General features: G+C 41.8%; 1 protein-coding gene across 1 annotated transcript in view; it reads right to left on the reverse strand.

Moving 5' to 3' along the window:
- Positions 1 to 3,473: 3,473 nt before the first annotated feature.
- LOC139473059 (pappalysin-1-like) overlaps positions 3,474 to 21,441 on the reverse strand; it is a 38,585-nt gene continuing 20,617 nt past the window's right edge. Inside the window, exons 6-21 of the mRNA XM_071255569.1 lie at positions 20,921 to 21,107; positions 19,540 to 19,660; positions 19,041 to 19,194; positions 15,078 to 15,250; positions 14,623 to 14,751; positions 14,165 to 14,256; positions 13,147 to 13,346; positions 12,367 to 12,447; positions 11,968 to 12,193; positions 10,282 to 10,525; positions 9,467 to 9,657; positions 8,813 to 9,017; positions 5,527 to 5,686; positions 5,029 to 5,173; positions 4,646 to 4,836; positions 3,474 to 3,744 (exon numbers count right to left, since the gene is read on the reverse strand). Of these exons, the coding sequence (XP_071111670.1) occupies positions 3,523 to 3,744; positions 4,646 to 4,836; positions 5,029 to 5,173; positions 5,527 to 5,686; positions 8,813 to 9,017; positions 9,467 to 9,657; positions 10,282 to 10,525; positions 11,968 to 12,193; positions 12,367 to 12,447; positions 13,147 to 13,346; positions 14,165 to 14,256; positions 14,623 to 14,751; positions 15,078 to 15,250; positions 19,041 to 19,194; positions 19,540 to 19,660; positions 20,921 to 21,107 (2,721 nt within the window). The 3' untranslated portion in view covers positions 3,474 to 3,522. The remainder of the gene's footprint in view (positions 3,745 to 4,645; positions 4,837 to 5,028; positions 5,174 to 5,526; positions 5,687 to 8,812; positions 9,018 to 9,466; positions 9,658 to 10,281; positions 10,526 to 11,967; positions 12,194 to 12,366; positions 12,448 to 13,146; positions 13,347 to 14,164; positions 14,257 to 14,622; positions 14,752 to 15,077; positions 15,251 to 19,040; positions 19,195 to 19,539; positions 19,661 to 20,920; positions 21,108 to 21,441) is intronic.

Consider the following 21,441-nt stretch of genomic DNA (forward strand, 5'->3'; position numbering starts at 1 on the left):
AACGAATTCGAAGCATTATCAGCCCATTTCCTTTAAATGAAATTCATAGTGCAAGAGATACCAGAGATACCAGTTTAACATTAATACTCCACTCGGACACAGTATACTGATTCCGAGCCGGGCAGTCCTTATTTAAGCCCCTTAATGCCGAGCGCCAGGCAGGCTTACAATAAGTATCATCTTTTAACGTATTTTGGTATAACGCGGCCGGAGATCGAACCCCGGACCTTCCGCTCTCCGGGCAGACGCTCTACCACCAGACCATGGAGATCTAGATGGTCGTCTTCTGTTCGGACTTAATGTATGTAAAGCATGTTACGCCTCCTCTGCGCGTATAAGTACCCAGTATAGAACAACATAATAACACCTCCACTACAATTTCTACGAATAATAATATGTACATTTGTATATAGAGCATTCCACACCCCGTCTGGGCTACACATCATGAATTGTTACAAAGTCCTCGTTGCACTGGATAGCTAGTAACAACTAAATATCTTTATTCATTTTATTCACAAAATGGTAGGAACATACAATAATATATGAAAACACTAACAAGAGACATAACAATATTCAAACAATAAACAAAGAACAAAGTAACGACAAATGTTGATGGCATAAACACGAGGTTCCCGCAGGGATGACGAATGTACTTCATACAAGCATAAGGCCGAACAATTATATTGTTCCTCGTGTCGACCAGCTTGACTTGTATTTAAGTAACAATGGCGTCTTCTACTTTGAAGGGCAGCAAGACCTTGTTGCTCGCCATGAACTGATAGTTAATATGCGGTAGAAAATACAGCCGCCAAATTGAGACTGTCATGAGGGGATTCGAATGTATTCCATATCTAAGTCTGTACTTATTTGACTGTGCAGTGCGTTGGATTTCATTATTTACTGATGAAAGCACATTTCGTTTCAATAGAGAAATCCAAGTGACAGTTTCAGCTCACTAGTCATTGTGAGTTTCAAGTGAGTACTATTTCAACAATATCAGATGTTAGCTTTCGCTACCGCTAAACAAAGATCTGAGGGCATCCCGTAACAGGTCACGTCATAACGACCTTTCGCGAACTTTGTCCGACCAATGAAATGTCGAAAAGGAATAATCCAATCAGAAATCAGCTTTCACGAATTTTACGGCACAAGTTTCAAACTGGTGACTTCTATTCCATATTACGCTTGGAAAATATTTTGACAAAGCTCTCGATTCAAACTTTAAAAACTGAACAGAATATCATTCCGTAATGTCCAATAGATCACCTAGATTGTATGGCAGTATTTCCCACAGGTAATGCAAAGTCCATTCCGTCCATATGTTATCCCATTAAGCAACAGATAGACAATGATTTTGACGGATTCAGTCGTACAACCCGGAACTGTGGCTCGGAATACTCCGTGTTAACCTTTTCAAGAGTGCATGATCAGAAAACACATTCTGACTGTCAATCTTATCATCTGGTAAGCGACGCTCTGACTGGTGCCCTTTTGATGTCCTCTGATCTCTGTTTAGCGCTAGCGAGAACTAAGATCAGACATGAATGAGATTGAGGGGAGTAAGATTTTCAACCAATTACAAAATGTGTGGGTTTTTTCTAATACATGTGCTAAATTATTGAAAAAATCAAATCAGATTCCCATGCATTGAAAATGAATAGACAGACGGACAATGCGCAATGATTTACAAATTGACTTGGTTCTGAGGTTATGTCGAGTAATGACATCTACCCATTGTTTGAATAGGGGAACAAAATACCTGCAAAAGGAGAAATACAAGTTCAAACAGAAGGGCTTGGGGTTGAGGCTGTTTGAAAGGTAATATCTCTTGGTAATCACAAACAATTAATACATTTTCAGAATGTTCTAAATATATACGTAAGAATCAATAATTCTATTATCATTTATGTTGTTCCTCAGTGGTCGATATGTTCTGAGCGCAAGCTTTCTTCTTTGTTTGTTTAGACACACACTGGTGTTTAATTAACAAAATAGCAGACTTGATTTAGAAGTGAATGTAACAGAACCTGCCTCGGCCTTTCCTCATGATGGTGACATTCTGCCCTTCGCCAAAAAGTACGAGTTTGCACGTAAACGACAGCTGTGTAATGACAACAAGATCGACCACAAGAGTATTATGGCGGGATCCCCTATATGCACATAGTCGCCAGAAACGATTTCTACCTTGAGGTAGGTCTCGAAGTCAACCACACTGAATAACTTCGTTCAAACAAAGGGACAACATTAGGCTGCTAACGTCGGGTATGACTGTATATAAGTTAAAGGTTATTATGCACATATATGTACATCACCAGCAACTGTGAGCTGCATCTTACAGCTCAGAGTCGAAGCATAACTCACAACATGTACACCAACACAATCACGCGAATACAAATGCCACAAAATCACGAGTGTCTGACTTAATGTACTACTAAAGATTGCATGCCAGGAACAATCACTCGCAAACACAAATCTTTGGTTTCTTCCGTTGGTTACATCATGTATACGGCAACTTCATTTAACCGAATCATTCTCACGCAATTTATGTACCAATTACTTTCATAATGTTGAAGGTTGGTGAGGAAAGCATTGATCGCCTGAAAAACTATAAGGTTCAAACCAACATTCTATTTAAGTTGTGCTTTGAAAAATACTCTATATAAATCCCTCCCTGCAAAGACGCCTGACTCCGCACAACGCGATATGGCCCGTGAACGGAATCCTTTCTGAATTGACAGTGCTAAATTTTCCACACTGAAAACGAAGTAACAATAACTTAGTGCGCCTAATCCAATATTCAATTATCCTGGAAACCGTCAATTGTTTCCCCATCAAACTAAAACCAGGTATTGTTTAAGGATGCGATATGATCGCGTGGGTACTCGTAGGACTAACACTAACTTTAGACTTCTCACGAATCCAAACAACATGCAGAGAACTACATTCTCCTTCAAACGGAAACTCTCATGTTCGTTCATAGCATATGCCCAATACATTTGTTACATAAAACAATGCCACGGATCCTCGACACTCTCATTTTACAAAGATCTCCTTACTTTGGACGGACAAATGTTCTAACTTCCATTGTTCTGATGGTTCTCTATCCCGATGTAAATGTCAATGATTGAGCAGTCTACAGGACCGAACTGAAGTAAGACTGTCCCTGTCAACACAATACCACGACATTCACAGTAACAGTTTGTGAAACTAGCTGCTTAACTAATCCTCATGCCACTATCTACAAACAACGTCTCAACATATCATCTGGGAATGTAATAGGACAATCAAGATTAGAGTTCGGCCAGTTCATGACTTTGGTGACTGTTCTGAAGACAAAACCAAACTTTACCATAACGGAAAATTAAATAATGATCTTTCTGGTGGCTTCTAGACTATCAAGTGCAACACAAACCAATTGTTTGGTTAAACATGTGATGTTTTCATCTGACATGATTAAATCGCAATCTTCCCCAAGAGCCAACAGAAGGCAGTGATGTCGTTAGAACTAAATAACTGTAGAAATTAGTGTGCTGAAGACCCGTCTCCCTTTTTCTTCTTTCGCCCTTTCTTTCTTTTGGCAACATTTTCTTTGGCTTTGGGGTCTTTACATGCACACTCGGAGGTACATGCTTTGGCAAATGGCATGACTTGGCCACCAACTGTGGAGCGACAACAGTCACCGCCGTCCCAGTTGCAGTGTTCCCGGTTGTCACGGCCGTCACACCATCCATCAGACATGGACGCCTAGTCAAAGAAACTAGAGTAACTGTTTAATGTCACAAACACAATTTATAGTTATCGTTAATTTACATCATCGGTCAATGTGTATTGCTATAAAATAGAGAAGACCTGTTTTGACATAGCCTTTTTGCCCTGCCTGCGACTGGAATGAACTGTATTTGCATAGTTGCATGTGTCAACAATAACAATTTCAACCAACTTCAGTTTCATGTACAACAAGGGCGAAAATGTAAAACTTAATGACAAACCATAGGATTAACAGCATTATCTTACATAGTGGACAAACTGTACCCACCATACACCAACAATACATGTGTAATTGAAGGACTTGGTCAATCTCAAACACCAAAATCAGGTAAGTTTATGTCACAAGCTGGTATGGCAATCCTATTGAAAACTATTTGAAGACATTTTTCTTTGCCTAAACTATGAATGACTTTTTTAATATGATCCTTGATTTGGCACACGCACTTTAACAATGCTCATTTTCTCAACATGCTTTCTGGCTTATGTGGACATTTTAATGTTCATCAAAGTTAACAATCTTCATTCCAAAAACAAAACTGAAGTAAATTAAGATGCGACTAACGGAATCGGAGGGTCGGGCTTGCTGACTTGGTTGATGCATGTCATTGTATCCCAGTTGCGTAGATCGATGTTCATGACGTCCATCACTGCATTGTCTGGTCCAGATGCGAATATTTACAGACCAGCGACATATAAGTGGAATATTTTTAAGGCAGCGTTGAACAAGAAACAAACAAACAAATCATAATTATCTGTTTGTTGTACATGTATGTAACCTTCACCTATGAAAATAATATTCATGTTACTTAATGTGAAATTATGTAACACCCTCTGCGTATTGGCTGCAATGAAATGTCACACGGTATTGGACACTTACAACGCTGCACTTCTCCACACATTTGACGTGTCTCGGGTTCGGGAACCAGTGAGAAGATCCTGTACATGTGAAATTTGTGATGATTTGGCCTGTTGCTGGCCCATTGAGGACACGTTTCTTCCTTCGAGTCGTCCTTCCCATGTACACAGCTTCGTGGATAGAAAATCGGCATCTCACCCCGCAGGTTGTGCCTGGAAGAACACACAAGAAGAAAACTTTTGCCGTGTCTAGCTAATTATAATAATTATGATTCCCTAAAATGAGTAATTACTGAAATGACTTAACTTTGAGAAGGAAAGTAGTAATCGTTTCTGTAAATACACTTCTGCGTTATCGCAACGCTTTCGCAGCAGTTACAAAATACAAATCCACAGTAGTCCTACCAAAGGCATAGTTCCCTTGAGGGCAGTCGATGACTTGATCTTGGAGGTGCGATGGTGGCTCGCATTTGGCAGCAAGATGTGAACGACAGGGCTTGAACTCACCAGACCACATACCGTTGGACTTGCATATGATTTTCTGTTTGGGCTAGAAACAAGATAGTTTGATGCTTCTCTATGACATTTTAGGGCAACAGTGAATGTTGTATCATGCTGCAGTCAGCAGTATTCCAGCTACACCACAGTGGTTTTAAATAATGAAACCAGGGCCAGGTAAACCTGTGTTTGTCAGCATTGAACATTCCTTAATAGGGAGTCGGTTCGTCCGGAATTCCCACGGATCCCAGACGAAAACATCGGTTTTATGCGAATAATATGTCGTTAATAAAAATGCATAACATAATCAATAGTATGAAGTATCAATATCTGAAGTATCCGCAAGCCCCTTTACAAAAACGGTTACCAGATGAAGTTTTTACAGACAGTGTAATATTTTTTTACCTGGCTGTTGTCTTTACATCTGAGAACACAACGGCTCCGAGCTTTGTTACTGCACTTAAAGAGACCAGCTAGGGCTACTGGTAATGAAGGGCACTGTAGCCTCACACAACGGGGTCCATTCCATTCTCCGTTGTCCCCACAGGTCAGCTGATAGCTTCGTCTGGAACCAGAATCCATTCACAGCAGTTTACATACAGACGGACGGACACACACACAGGCATACATGCACAGCAGTTTACATACAGACGGACACACAGGCATACATGCACAGCAGTTTACATACAAACGGGCACACACACACACAGGCATACATGCACAGCAGTTTCCATACAGACGGGCACACACACACACAGGCATACATGCACAGCAGTTTCCATACAGACGGGCACACACACAGGCATACATTCACAACAGTTTACATACAGACGGGCACGCACACAGGCATACATGCACAGCAGTTTACATACAGACGGGCACACACACAGGCATACATGCACAGCAGTTTACATACAGACGGGCACACACACAGGCTTACATGCACAGCAGTTTACATACAGACGGGCCCACACACACAGGCATACATGCACAGCAGTTTACATACAGACGGGCACACACACAGGCTTACATGCACAGCAGTTTACATACAGACGGGCCCACACACACAGGCATACATGCACAGCAGTTTACATACAGACGGGCACACACACACACAGGCATACATGCACAGCAGTTTACATACAGACGGGCACACACACACAGGCTTACATGCACAGCAGTTTACATACAGACGGGCACACACACACAGGCATACATGCACAGCAGTTTACATACAGACGGGCACACACACACAGGCATACATGCACAGCAGTTTACATACAGACGGGCACACACACACAGGCTTACATGCACAGCAGTTTCCATACAGACGGGCACACACACAAAGGCTTACATGCACAGCAGTTTACATACAGACGGGCACACACACAGGCTTACATGCACAGCAGTTTACATACAGACGGGCCCACACACACAGGCATACATGCACAGCAGTTTACATACAGACGGGCACACACACACAGGCATACATGCACAGCAGTTTACATACAGACGGGCCCACACACACAGGCATACATGCACAGCAGTTTACATACAGACGGGCACACACACACAGGCTTACATGCACAGCAGTGTACATACAGACGGGCACACACACACAGGCATACATGCACAGCAGTTTACATACAGACGGGCACACACACACAGGCTTACATGCACAGCAGTTTACATACAGACGGGCCCACACACACAGGCATACATGCACAGCAGTTTACATACAGACGGGCACACACACACAGGCATACATGCACAGCAGTTTACATACAGACGGGCACACACACACACAGGCATACATGCACAGCAGTTTACATGCAGACGGGCACACACACACACAGGCATACATGCACAGCAGTTTACATACAGACGGGCACACACACACAGGCTTACATGCACAGCAGTTTACATACAGACGGGCCCACACACACAGGCATACATGCACAGCAGTTTACATACAGACGGGCACACACACACAGGCATACATGCACAGCAGTCTACATACAGACGGGCACACACACACACAGGCATACATGCACAGCAGTTTACATACAGACGGGCACACACACACACAGGCATACATGCACAGCAGTTTACATACAGACGGGCCCACACACACAGGCATACATGCACAGCAGTTTACATACAGACGGGCACACACACACAGGCATACATGCACAGCAGTCTACATACAGACGGGCACACACACAGGCATACATGCACAGCAGTTTACATACAGACGGGCACACACACAGGCATACATGCACAGCAGTTTACATACAGACGGGCACACACACACAGGCATACATGCATAGCAGTGTACATACAGACGGGCACACACACACAGGCTTACATGCACAGTGGAACCATGCACACTAGGTTTTGTACTGCACACAAGAAAATTGAAAGCATGCACAACAATATATATATGCAGGCACATACAAGAGGGAGATGTCAAAGTAACACGAGCGATTAATACTTTTGTTGTTGATCATATTATACGTCCAAAAATGACAGTCAATTTATTGGACATGTCTGATAACCTTCATTTAAATATGTCATTTGTTTTAGAAAATAATCGCAATTTTCAGTGGACCCAATCTCATTCAAATCCGACCTTAGTTCTCGCTACCGCTAAACAAAGATCTGAAGACATCCCTTAAGGGGTCACGTCAGAACGACCTTTCATCCTACCAATCAGAGCGTCGCTTACCAGATCATGAAAGTGACAGTCGGAATGTGATTTCTAATCATACAACCTCGAACACTTTAACACGGGGTATTCCTAACGATAGTTACGGGTTTAACGACTTAATCCATACAATCTAGACCATCTATTAGCCATTCCAGAATGTTCTTTTGTTTAGGTTTCAAATTTGTAATCGAGAATTTGTCAAAATATATTGCGAAGCGTAGACGCCAATTTGAAAGGTCGGTCTGACGTGACCCGAAATGGGATGTCCTCAGATCTTTGTTTAGCGGTAGCGAGAACTAAGATCTGATTTTAATGAGATTGCAGTGGTCCAAAACATGCAGTCATCATATCTCGTCCTTGTCAGAGACTCATGTTTATACTTTTCGAACCATGCTAATGAAGGTGCATGTTCTACGTTCAAACGTACTCACGTGCACGCACCAAACAATACGCAACGGAAATCAGTGAAACCTTTCTTCCTTTTTGAGCCTATCTAGATTTTCAGAAGTATAATAAAACTAAACTGTCGTGTTCTCCTGGCAAAACGGTAACGCTTACATTTAGAGTTGTCAGTGGTTTCATTGTTAGATTGGGTCCTTACTCATCAGTATAGAGAACCCGCCTCAGTTGCTCTGGGCGCTTCGGAAAGTGCAATGTACATTATGTACGGGAAGTACCGAGCGGCTGGCTACATGGCACTGGTCTACCGGGGACACTATTATCCTGGCATCATTGTAGCAGTGTGGTCCTGCGCCATGATTGTGGAATTCTTATATATTGGAGATGCGAAAGACTATGAATACCAAATGATCCGTTAACCAGGGCAATACCTTGTCCAGCACTTTGGGCATTCCTCATCTGGTGTGGAGTCTTGCGCTATGCAATCTGCATGTCACTATTTAAGTAACCAATTCAACTTGTTGGGCTTTATGTTTGGAATCGTTGGCCGCATTATCAGAGACAACACATGATGTCACTCACCTGTTGAATTTCTGTTTCTCCACGTAAAATCCTTTCTTGCATTTAAATTTACAAGTTGTTGAGAGTGGTTTACGCCCTCGCTTACACTGCCTAGTGACGAGTTTGGCGTGTGGGATCTGCAGAGGAGGGTAACAACGTATATGGCACGTGGACGTGGGGGCCGACCACAACCCGTCAGTCTCACAACGTATGGTGTTGTCATAACCTATAACAACAAAAACTATAATTAAATTTTTAGTCCAAAGGTGAACAAATTATTCTTCAGATGCTTCTTTTATTGCGGAGAACCTCTATACCTTATATAATAACCTCGGGTCATTCATCTTCCACACAATCAGTACAAGCAGGCCTTTTATGGTGGGCTTATCATATTGGTTGTTATTCAATTAATCTATACAATCCGGATATATTATTTCCAATAATGACTTTCATCATTTCTATAACTGGTTTCTTTTTCAAACTGGTGGCATGAAATAACGAGTCAGTGAGATAAGGATGTAACCCATGACAAAGCAAAATCAAATTGCAGGAGCGACTTCACCAAAACCCCCAAAATGTGTCTAATCCCGATTCAAATAGAGGGAATGAGCGCAGGACACACTTCCCGTCAGGGAGGAAGTCATTCCTATCTTCTGGTTTCGTCTTTGTTCCTACCTTGCTGTCGAGCAGGTGGATTGCACTTGAATGTACAGTTGTTGCCGTGTGTTGTTCCAAACGGACAGGCGGATGATGCAAATGGAACCGCAGGTATCCCACAGTCTACAGGTACACAGGCCATAGGTGCTGCGGTCACCCACTTCCCACTGGCACATAGCGCGCGGTCAGTTTCACCCTCCAGGCGGTACCTTTCCGTCAGAACATTGTCGAATATATATACACAATCCCATCTCCACAATCTCCTATAAATCATTACACTGTGTTTGTTACACATAATAAAAAACGTAGTGTTCGTTACTTATTTACTTTCCACATGAATACATTATGAATCTGCTGTTCATTTCCTAGAATCATCAGCTCAATATACAGCAGAGGTGTGCGTTCCTATGTTTTTTTGTCTGTTTGTTTGTTGTTTAAGGCCGCACTCAGCAATATTCCAGTTATATGACGACGGTCTGTAAATAATCGAATCTGGACCAGACAATCCAGTGATTGACATCATGAGCATCGATTTACGCGATCGGGATACGATGACATGCATCAAACATGTGAGCGAGCCTGACCACCCGATCCAGTTAGTCGCCTTTTACGGCAAGCATGGGTTGCTGAAGACCTATTCTACCCCGGATCTTCACGGGTGCGTTCCATGTTAAGGTGGTAAACGTCTGAGACATGCAACAGATTGGTCTCCATACATGAAGATGACGGCTGTGAAATAACTGAAATACTGTTCAAAGCAGCGTTACACCTAACTCAATAACAGATAACAACATGTGTTTCAGAGGAAAGCCCCAGTGTCCCTATTGACTGACCCCTCCATGCAGTGTATAGTACATGTGTGTCCCTCTGTGTGGCCGGAGCACTGCGGCAGAGCATGTTGCAGAAGAAAGCGGGGGCACGTGGTGGAACAGTTCTGTGTGATGCATCTGAGGGATCGCGGACTGTACACCTCCTGCCGGCCACATGTTGCTATCGTTACCGGGTCCAAGAGTCGGGACGATCGAAGCCTCACAGCACGGAAACTGATTCTGTAGTAGTTAAAACTCAGCCGAATACCTGCAAAAAACATTACCCTTGAACACACGTGACTAAAGATTAGGGGACACTGGTGTTGTGCAGTGACGATTGAGGTTTACAATAACACAGATGCCAAAATAGCAAGGAAAAACCTAGAAACATATAACTGGGGTGAACCAGATCAACCTAATGATAACTGAGAGCAGCCACATTCAGTGAAAGAGCAGACCATCTTGTTAACAAAACAATAAAACCAAGATTCCTAAAGTCCAAGATTTTTCAAATCACATCAAATGTTTCTGTCTTTTTAACAAATTCCAACACTGCTCTTTTTATAAACAGATACATGAGATGAAGGCCAATTTGGTGAGACTTTTGCAAGTCTTTTCACGTTTTTAATCAAGGTGCTCAAGTGACTTGATGCCAGAGAGGCCCGTTTTATTGCAATAAAGATTGCAGATCGTCTTGCCTGGGCGCTGGTGGCGCTACAATAGAGCCACGAAATTCCAGTCTAATTCGGCAAGGCTGGAAATTGGACTTTTACAGTCAGTCAACTCGCTTGACCTTATTTTTGATTCCAAGTATTGTAAATATTGACTGTTATCAGACATGTATTCTGCTCATGGGGCAGTTAGACAGTCGTTTATCTACCGAAACAAATTCCATTGGGCATGAAAGGCAAGACAATAGTAATATAATAATAATCATCATAATATGAATGAATAATTGTAAATTAGTAATGATGAGAGTTGGCTCAAAGTTGTCCAAACCTCCCAAGTCACTATCCTAATCCCCTTCAATATCTCTATCGATGCTTAAATATTAACAGATATAAACACGTCTCCCCAACTACGTGCTCAATGAACGCAATGTCACACATGAAAATTACGTTACATTACAGACATTACATAATGGCCTACTTTTCCAACATCTTACATAAGTTTAGATATAAATTTACATTAGCAACAAGAAAGGAAATACCTTGAGACAAACGAGTGACAAACGTGTTGATTCTCAGTCTAAACTGTAAGTTACCGGAATTTGTTTTGTGTTTAAATAAAAGTGACCAGTGAACCTGTAAAAGCACGTTATTTCATTGATATGACCAAATAACATATTAATCTACACAGAACTGTAAGATCACTCGACGAAAACACTTCAACACTAACGTACGGGAGGTGCGACGGACAACATAGTTGACCTAACAGGTCATTATTGCTGGCACTAGCACGTCTTGAATAAAGACTTGGTAGGAAGCTGAACTACATGTGTTTTCCTTGGTAGAGCTATCCGTGCACTTACAAGTATATATAATCAATTGTATTGTGAACTGTATACTAAGCTGTTATGATGTGAAGTTCACGGTTTGTTAGTCGTTATCTAATACAAGATACAGAACGATGTACTAGACAATGTCTGTACCTGTATATTGTACTATATATTTGGACATGTCAAAATGTGAGACTATAGAACCCATTTACCTGTCGTGTGAAAGAATGGCCGAGACAGGTCATGTGTCACGGGTATGCTGGTAATAGGTTTGGAACAATCAAGAGTTGTCGCCCGTGACGAGAGGGGAATTGAATCATTGTTGGACTTGATCAACTCAACTGTCACATTCTTTGAAGTAGGGTCGTGTTCCGACCTGCCATCAGAGCCGATGTACACTAAAACCTCAGTAGCCACGACTGGTTCCAAGAAATATAGCTGAATAACAAGCACATGTTACCGAAAATGAAATTTCCCACAGTTATTTATCAAAACGTACGACAAAAGTAACATATTAGTTTCAATATCATTACCGGAAGGAGATAACCTAAACTATTATATGTGTAAAATAGGGTACGTCTACATATGAAGTGAACATTGGGTGGATGTACCTCAATCCAAAAGTTTCCATTGTAGGAGTGACTTCCACAGGGAAACCAGGCATGGCTCGGTTCAACGTCCATCCCACATGCCTGAAAACACAAGTTTATTGTGTAGATGGGGTTCAGATTAATCGTCTAAATATAATCTATAAAACAGTGACCTGTCAACTTGTGTTTGAATGTGTTATGTTTGTCTGTCTGCTGTTTAACGTGGCACTTAGTAATATTCCAGCTATATAACGGTGGTCTGTTAACACTCGAGTTTGGAACAGACAATCCAGTGATTGACATCATGAGCACCGATCTTCGCAATTGGGATTCGATGACATGCATCAACCAAGTTATTGAACCTGACCACGCGATTGCGTTGGTCGCCTCTTATGACAAGCATGGGCTGCTGAATTCTAAGCCGGACCTCCACAAGTAGCTTGACTGTCTGCAGATCCACAGCGCCAGGTCATTATGACACAGCCAGGACGGGTCCTCCATGAGGTCACCGATCGAAGTAGTTCGTACTATGTAACCAATGTGACCACACATCCACACTTCACTTGGGATCTACAGAAGAGTGGAAATTTACTCTTTTCCGCTATCTTCACGTGGGGGTCCACGAGGGGGTCCAAGAGAGGTCCACGAGGGGTCCACGAGAAAAGCACAGTTATCTGCGTTCTGTTTATCTATTTATTTCAAATCAGCTACCTAAATGTTTGAAAACAAACTGAACATTTCTTCATTTTGTATTAAATAGATTTGTTTAACAAACGTGCATGATGTTTACTGATGGCGCACATTGGATTTATCTGGTGGTCCAGTTACAACTGTCTCTGGACACATGGGTAGTTGGAACTGCGGGTTGGCTGTGGCTATATGTGCCCACTGGTCCCTGTAGCCAGGCGGAGTATAGTAGCCACAGTCGGACACACTGGAGGTCACCTCGAAGTCCTCACACACCCCGTCACCTTCATGCCGGTAACACAAGCTGGGTGAACCTGACAAGTACATTGGATAATGAAAGCTAGATCGTTGCCTTCCACACGCAGAACGTGAAGGCATCGATACCGTGCTGACATGTATGTGTATTTATATCTATTTGAAGAAGCGAGTTCACATCAACAAGTTGTAACACAATGATTCATCTTAAAGATCAAAAATAAGATTTTATTTTCATTTTTCTATTTAACCATTATCCTCCCACATGTTGTGAAAGTAAGGAGAGACTTTTAGTGATTAAGAGTAAGTGAGTATGGTTTTACGCCGCTTTGAGCAATATTCAAGCAATATCACGGCGGGGGACACCACAAATGGGCTTCACACAATGTACCGATGTCGGGAATAGAACCCGGGTCTTCGGCGGGACGAGCGAACGCTTTAACCACTAGGCTACTCGCCCGCCCCTTAAGTGATTAGGAACAATAAAGCAAAAGTTGTAATTGGGTTTGTAATGACATTATTTGTAAACGAGTTCATTAGGGCTAAACAAGTCGTATGCTAAAATTAGGAGAATCCGAATGCGGTGAAAATAATCCGTTGTGTCCATAAAATAGACGACCAAACCTAAATAGAACCAGACTATACCAGAAGTGTGACACTCGCAGCGCTCTAGGTAGGACGAGGGTATGAGAGACCAGCGCTATATTAAACTTGCCTGCAGCCCTAATGCTTTTCTCTGAACAGATCAGCGTGTATCGAATAAAACAATGCAAGTGTATGTAATCGAAAACACATGCAAATGTGATATTGCACCAGTACGAATACATGAGGGGTTGTATGTTTCGATACAAAAAATAATATTAATGTACATGTTTACCTTGGCAATGAAAAAACTCCTCGATTTTACACTCGACATTACATCCATCCCCGTCCATAGCATTATCATCGTCACACTCCTCTTGACTCTGGCTGAAAGATACGACAGAGGGACTCAAGAGTAGTAGGGGACATGTAATCATATAAAAACCCATGCCTATAATTACTGGCTCATAACAGTTCTTGCTTTGTCACGTCATACTCAAAGACAAAACAATGACTTTGTAATTGACCCTATGTTGTCGACTGCCCATGATGCTATCCAATCAATGTAATCTTTGTGACAATGCAATCTTTCCTTGACAAAAGAAACCACGACTGTTTCCGTAATATTCAATGACTATATTGAAAAGGATATTTAAAATCATAGAACGAAGTTCTTTACTACTAAGACCAACGTGTTCCTGTTGGATCTGATAATAACTGTAGGTCTTAATATCGCCACAGAAGAATTACTACCTCTCTAAATGACCGTCACCGCAGTAGTGTTGTCCGTGTGTATAGATAAGGGGTGGAGACATGGCGCTGAATGCCGTCCCTAACATCACCGTCACCCAGTACGAGTAGGTCTTCGACTTCTCAACTTCCCTGGAAGTTAATATCAAACGAAGAATATACAATATCACCTCTTAGACAAAGTGTTTCAATTGTTGGTCTTCGTATGCCCTTAAAATAGATAAATTAATTGTCATTTAGAAATAAAACGTGTGTCCCACATGTTACTTGAACATTAAAGGTAAATTTTGGAATATCTTAATATTTACTTGTGGTGCCACAAATAATTCTGTACATACTTGATTTTGAATGTGATAATTTCATTATGTATGCTTAGGAGTTTATTTCATACTATGCTATGACCATGAATTACGATCAACTTTCAAACTTATATCCTGTCACTTACTCGTTGAACTTACAGATCAGAGAATCTGAGGTCACTTGTGTATCGAGAGTCGCCGTCGGTGAAAGGCGGCGACCTGGTCACCTTGTACTTGATTTTACTGCACGCCGAGCAATGGTGGTTAACTGGTTGGGACAGAATCTCTATGGCGTCGATGGCGACGTACGGTGACCTGGTATATATGCGAATCTACAAGTGAATCAAATCATGGTATGTCATTAACCGGATTCACGTTGGTGCATTGTAAAATAGGAATGAAAACTTTACATACCTGGATTCGCATCTCCCTCATACCATTTTATTAAAGTATAATGGCCACTCATATTTCCTGCCTTTGCAATATCATTGTCAGTATATGTTAAAACACGTTTATTGTAAAAGACATCCAAATAAACAGAAATATGTATTAGTGGAACTGTTCGGGCGTTAGGTGCCATCAAGGTGCCAGTTCCAAAACTGAAGACCATTCAAAAACAGTCACCACGCCATATCTGACAACAGCCCAGCAATAACGCTGTGTGACACGTTCAAATGAGCATAAAATAGATCCTGAGATCTCGCGGCCACGCGGCTCATCTTCGTCACTTTGAAGTTGATTAGTTCTGTTCTTGTGATTTATCACTACCATTCTCATTTGAATCAATTTTGATCAGAATAGTTCTGGTTTTCATCTCTCGTTTCAACAATCTGCATGTGACCTCCGATAATCTTGTCATTAAGGAATGGAGCTGGACAAATCTTTAAGGTTCACATATATACATATTGATTTGATTAAAAAAATAAGAATGATCTGATTATCTTATGATTAGAAATAAATAAATGTTCAAGTGCATGATGTGACAGTCGCGACAGAAATAACAGTCTAATAAAATCACGTGCAAGCTAAAGTATATCGCAGTTAGTTTTAAAACGTACGCTTTTATTTCAAGATATTATGATTGAATGTGTGATTTTATCGTATTTATGATATGGCAGCATAACTTATTAGCAATGACTAGTGGTACCGCGAGTTTGAATTTGGCCCAAAGATTTAGCTAGAGGTACCCATCCCGTTTCGAAATGTAGCGGAAGCAAACCAGAGAACCATAAATTCTTTTTGAATATTAAACAGTTCTGCCCGTAAACCGTCCCAGACTTCGGATGCTGAATCAAGTCCTGCTTTAACATGGTTATTGTGGTATATGTTTTACTCATTTCTTTTCTGGAGAGAGTAAGCGTATATTTCTTCATTATATTTAACAGTTTTGAGACAGACCAGACACGTTGTATGTTCAATATGGGAACTCCAAATACAACTACAAGGAAGTTGCGAATCGGTTTATACTACATCTGGTCATATGGCCACGTGTACCTTCATTAAGTTGTTCTTGTATAAGCATCAACCAACCACTTCAGCTCACTTCGAATGTTTATCAGCAGATGGTGTACGTATGGAATATGCACATAGTCTAACAACAGTGTCACAGATATCTACTACATCGGTAATATTGACAAGAAACGGTAATGGACCAAGCATAGAACCTTGTGGAACACCAGCCTTTAACTTCTGGGCTGTGGAGTATTCTCCATTGACGAAGACCCTTTGCTCCCTATCTGAAATATAGTCAGATAACCAAAGGAGAAGTTTGCCTTGAATACCATACTTTTGTAATTTATTCATGTGACCAGCATGCCAAGTCAAGTCAAGTCAAGGCCAAGTGATTTTGAGATTGTGAAAATATCGAAATATGACTGTTCTTTTTTGTTTATGATGTGCATATTTCATGACAAAGTTCGACTGATTGATAAACTGTGTTTTGGCCCTTCTGAACCTGGTCTGGTATTCAAATATAAAGATTGTTAGAGTAAAAACAAATTACGCTTCTAAAATCCGCTATCCGGTATCCTATTGTCCGGGTTCAGTAAACAGCAAGATATATCAAGGGTAATTGTACATATGTAGGATATGTATTTTAAATAAGTGATAATATTCTCGCATAGGTTCGTTAACGTATTGAACTATATTAAAAAGACCATATATACTGAACCGCTAAAGAAACGTCACCCCAACTAACATTGCATGAAAAGTTGTCTTTTAAATATCTATTTTTGTCAAAGTTTCTAAAATTTAACATTACCTTGTCCGGAAAAATGAAATTTGATGATTGAAAAAACAAAGCAGATGACATTAAAACCGATCGCCCAAACACGGCAACGACCATGGTAACCAGATGCACGTGAGTTCCGTGCAAATTGAAATACACATGCGTTCCCCCATTTCTTGCCCTATAAAAATCCACCCAGATCGGATAACATTCGTTCAATATTGAATTACTACCACATGTCAAGATTTTACAAGAAATCAGCGACACCAAGCCCTTGGACGATTGCAAACTGGACAAACCGCCCGGCAAGTGGTCAATGCATTTCAAGTCCATATTTCAAGGACCATATACCCGCTCCAGCAACGGTACCAGACTACCAACATTACAGATGACCGACCACGTAGTGGAAGACCAAGGGTCATCACCCGACGTCAGGATGGTCAGATTGTCCACTGTCACAGGCCACACCGAGGACCAATTCTGACACCACGTCATCGCCGGGACCGTCTTTAGTGGGCAACACGGCACCAGCATTGGCGCAACCAGCATTGGAGAAGAGTCCTCTTCTCAGACGAGAGCCGTTACTGTATTTCAACAGCAGGTGACAGAGAGAGAGTCTGGCGACGCCGTGGACAACATTATTTGGATGCTTGTGTTCTTGAGTGGGACTCGTGGGGTGGTCCGAGCATCATGGTGTGGGGTGGAATTGGTCTTCCGGAACATCGGTCCAGGGAGAGGCAATGGTGTCACAGCAGCTTGGTACATTGATCAAGTCTTGACACCATACGCCATACCTCATTTGGCACGTCGCCGCAACCACGAGTTTCAGCATGGTAATGCCCGTGCCCACACTGTAAGAGCAACAAGAGACGTCCTCCAACAGAATGGCATCAGAACCATGCAGTGGCCTGCCCTCGCTCCCGATTTAAAAACCATTGAGCGCCTGTGGGGCGAGATTCAAAGACGGCTGAATGACGTCCGACCAAGGCCGACAACTGCAGCTGAACTGCGTCAGGTGTTCCTCAAAGTGTGGGCTCAAGTGCCTATGGCCTTCATCAACCACCCCATTCATTCCATGTATCGACGTTGCACAGCAGTCATCAATTCACATGGCGGACACACGAGATACTGACTTGTGATGCCATTTTCACCGAGACTAGTGTTGTGTTTCACTTTTAAGAACATTTGACATTTTAGTTGTAACCTTGATGATCAGTTTTGCCAAATTTCATCTTTTAAATATGTCTCAAAGATATGTTAACAGTGTTTGGACAAATAAGGTTCTCATATATCTATCAATGGTGACGTTTCTTTTGTGGTTCAGTATATATTAACTGATCTGGCCTAGAGGCCGTTATGGAAGGGTGAATAGAACTGAATCAAGTATTTCCTGATCGTTTATTTGTAGATCTTGCAATGAGTTCAAACTATAGAACTCAACTATTCCAGATTGGTGACTGAACAATATCTTTTGAATCATTGGTTTCAGTTTTCTTTTCTGCGATGTGTTAACACGTCTGTCTCGGGGGAGTTTCATTCCATGTCTGATTACAACCTATTTAACACAATCTCCAATCTTATAAACTATTCGAAATTATATAATTTTGTTAAATTAGATGTATCTTTGTCGATGTCTCGTGCCAATGATGGTCACGAAGCATTCATGGGGAGTATGCTAGGTACATCTGTATTTATTTATATATATTTATTTTATGTTTACTAGCTTTCGAATGCCACTGTGTTCAGATACAAACCGGACTCAGAAGATTGATATATCTTTAACACAAATTGTTTGCTAATATATGCTAGCAAAGGTATACACTGATCAAGACTTGATGATTCCCATCACTATGCATCTAAAGCGTGTATATTCTAGAGTGCATCCTGGGATTTACCTTCCTCAGTTTCCGGTCTCCAGCCAGCCTTGTAGTGAAGGGGATGTTGCAGTACGTATCTACTTCCGTCAAGGTACGTACAGTGCGGTCCGTGTAGTACAGCCGTATCTTGTTCAGTCCCCGGTGGGCGTTCCATGTCGCCCATAACGTCAAGCTGTCGTCAGAAAACAACGTGTATGTATTGAGCATATCGATGGGGCAATCAGGGGAGATAACTCTACTTGCCTTACTGTGATCCTTTCAGGTATGTCGTCCTCATACACATTGATTCGTGTTTGGATAGCAAACATGTCTACTGAAAATATTTCAAGCTAGGATTTGAAATGGTATTCTATCGTATCACCCAAACCATTTTTTCGCAACATTCAATTCTATTTCATTCTGGATAACGCTTTTCCCGTTATGACAGTGGACGTACATGCGATTTAAGGTATGTCCATGTAAGTCAGCCTGTGACGGATGACGAAACAGCACTAAAAGCATGTGATTGCTTAACTACCTTGCGGGTTTGACCGGCCACCTGAGAGACAGGTCGATATAACACTGTTGATGTTTACAAGTATTGACATCCGGCATCCACACCCGTGTACTGGCGTCACACGTCACAGCGTCAGGCGGCCCTGCACATCAAACAAGATTCAGTTAGCTTCAGTTGCAAATCGGATGCTCACACAGTACACACAATTTGACAGTGAAACCTTGTGACCAGTGGGTGAGTTACCAAGGCTGTTATCTGGATATGACTCGCAGAACAATCTGTCGTATAAGGAAATAATTATTACATTGGAGTCAGTGGGCTGGAAATGAAACCAGGCCTACTGAACGTTCATATTTCTAATCACTTTGTCAAACATAAGTCAGTTATTGTCGAAAACATGCCCATACAAACAAATAGGGTTGTTAATGATGAGAAGATCTAAGCGTGTATATGTCACAACAGATACGTACGTTAATACCTATGTCACCTGTTGCTTCTGCAGATACGCATATTAGCATATACCTCACCTGTTGCTTCTGTAGATACGTACGTCAGCATATACCTCACCTGTTGCTTCTGTAGATACGTACGTTAGCATATTCCTCACCTGTTGCTTCTGTAGATACGTACGTCAGCATATTCCTCACCTGTTGCTTCTGTAGATACGTACGTTAGCATATTCCTCACCTGTTGTTTCTGTAGATACGTACGTTAGCATATATCTCACCTGTTGCTTCTGTAGGTACGTACGTCAGCATATTCCTCACCTGTTGCTTCTGTAGATACGTACGTTAGCATATTCCTCACCTGTTGCTTCTGTAGATACGTACGTCAGCATATTCCTCACCTGTTGCTTCTGTAGATACGTACGTTAGCATATATCTCACCTCTTGCTTCTGTAGATACGTACGTTAGCATATATCTCACCTATTGCTTCTGTAGATACGTACGTTAGCATATATCTCACCTGTTGCTTCTGTAGATACGTACGTTAGCATATATCTCACCTGTTGCTTCTGTAGATACGTACGTTAGCATATTCCTCACCTGTTGCTTCTGTAGATACGTACGTTAGCATATATCTCACCTGTTGCTTCTGTAGATACGTACGTTAGCATATATCTCACCTGTTGCTTCTGTAGATACGTACGTTAGCATATATCTCATCTGTTGCTTCTGTAGATACGTACGTTAGCATATTCCTCACCTGTTGCTTCTGTAGATACGTACGTTAGCATATATCTCACCTGTTGCTTCTGTAGATACGTACGTTAGCATATTCCTCACCTGTTGCTTCTGTAGATACGTACGTCAGCATATACCTCACCTGTTGCGTTTGTAGATACGTACGTCAGCATATTCCTCACCTGTTGCTTCTGCAGTACCTTAGAATATATCTCACCTGTTGCTTCTACAGGTGCCCATTCCCCACTGGCATCTTGGTGATTCGGGGAGCTTGCATCGTCAGCGTATTGAAACAGGGCGCCGTCCTCGGTACACATGCTACAAATACTATCAGGGTCATCGCTGCTGATACTGAACGGAGAGATCCAGGCAAGCGTCGTTGACGTCACATCTGACGACAGGACCTAAAGGACATGAGTATGATGCGGATTGCAGCCAAATGAAATTAAAAGACAGAATTGTTTTATAAAGGATGTGCAATGTTGCCAAAGCTAACTTCAAGAGTTGTTAAATGTGAATAAGTGGCTTTGGGTTGAACTCTGCTTTGAGCACTTCAAGTTGAAGACGGCCACATGAGCTTGTTGGGGGATGCAGGTCGTACATGTTTACCACTTTGATGAAAAACAGAAGCACGAGTATTGTGCTGACAGGTCAAGGGTCATGATAAAGCAGAATCTGTGATTCCAACCAGAGATCAGCAGATCCTGGCCTGGCTAAGGATGCAACTCTGCACATCGA

This window comes from Haliotis cracherodii, unplaced genomic scaffold (genome assembly GCF_022045235.1).
Source record: "Haliotis cracherodii isolate W230 unplaced genomic scaffold, xgHalCrac1.p SCAF_26, whole genome shotgun sequence".
Taxonomy (NCBI): Eukaryota; Metazoa; Mollusca; class Gastropoda; order Lepetellida; family Haliotidae; genus Haliotis; species Haliotis cracherodii.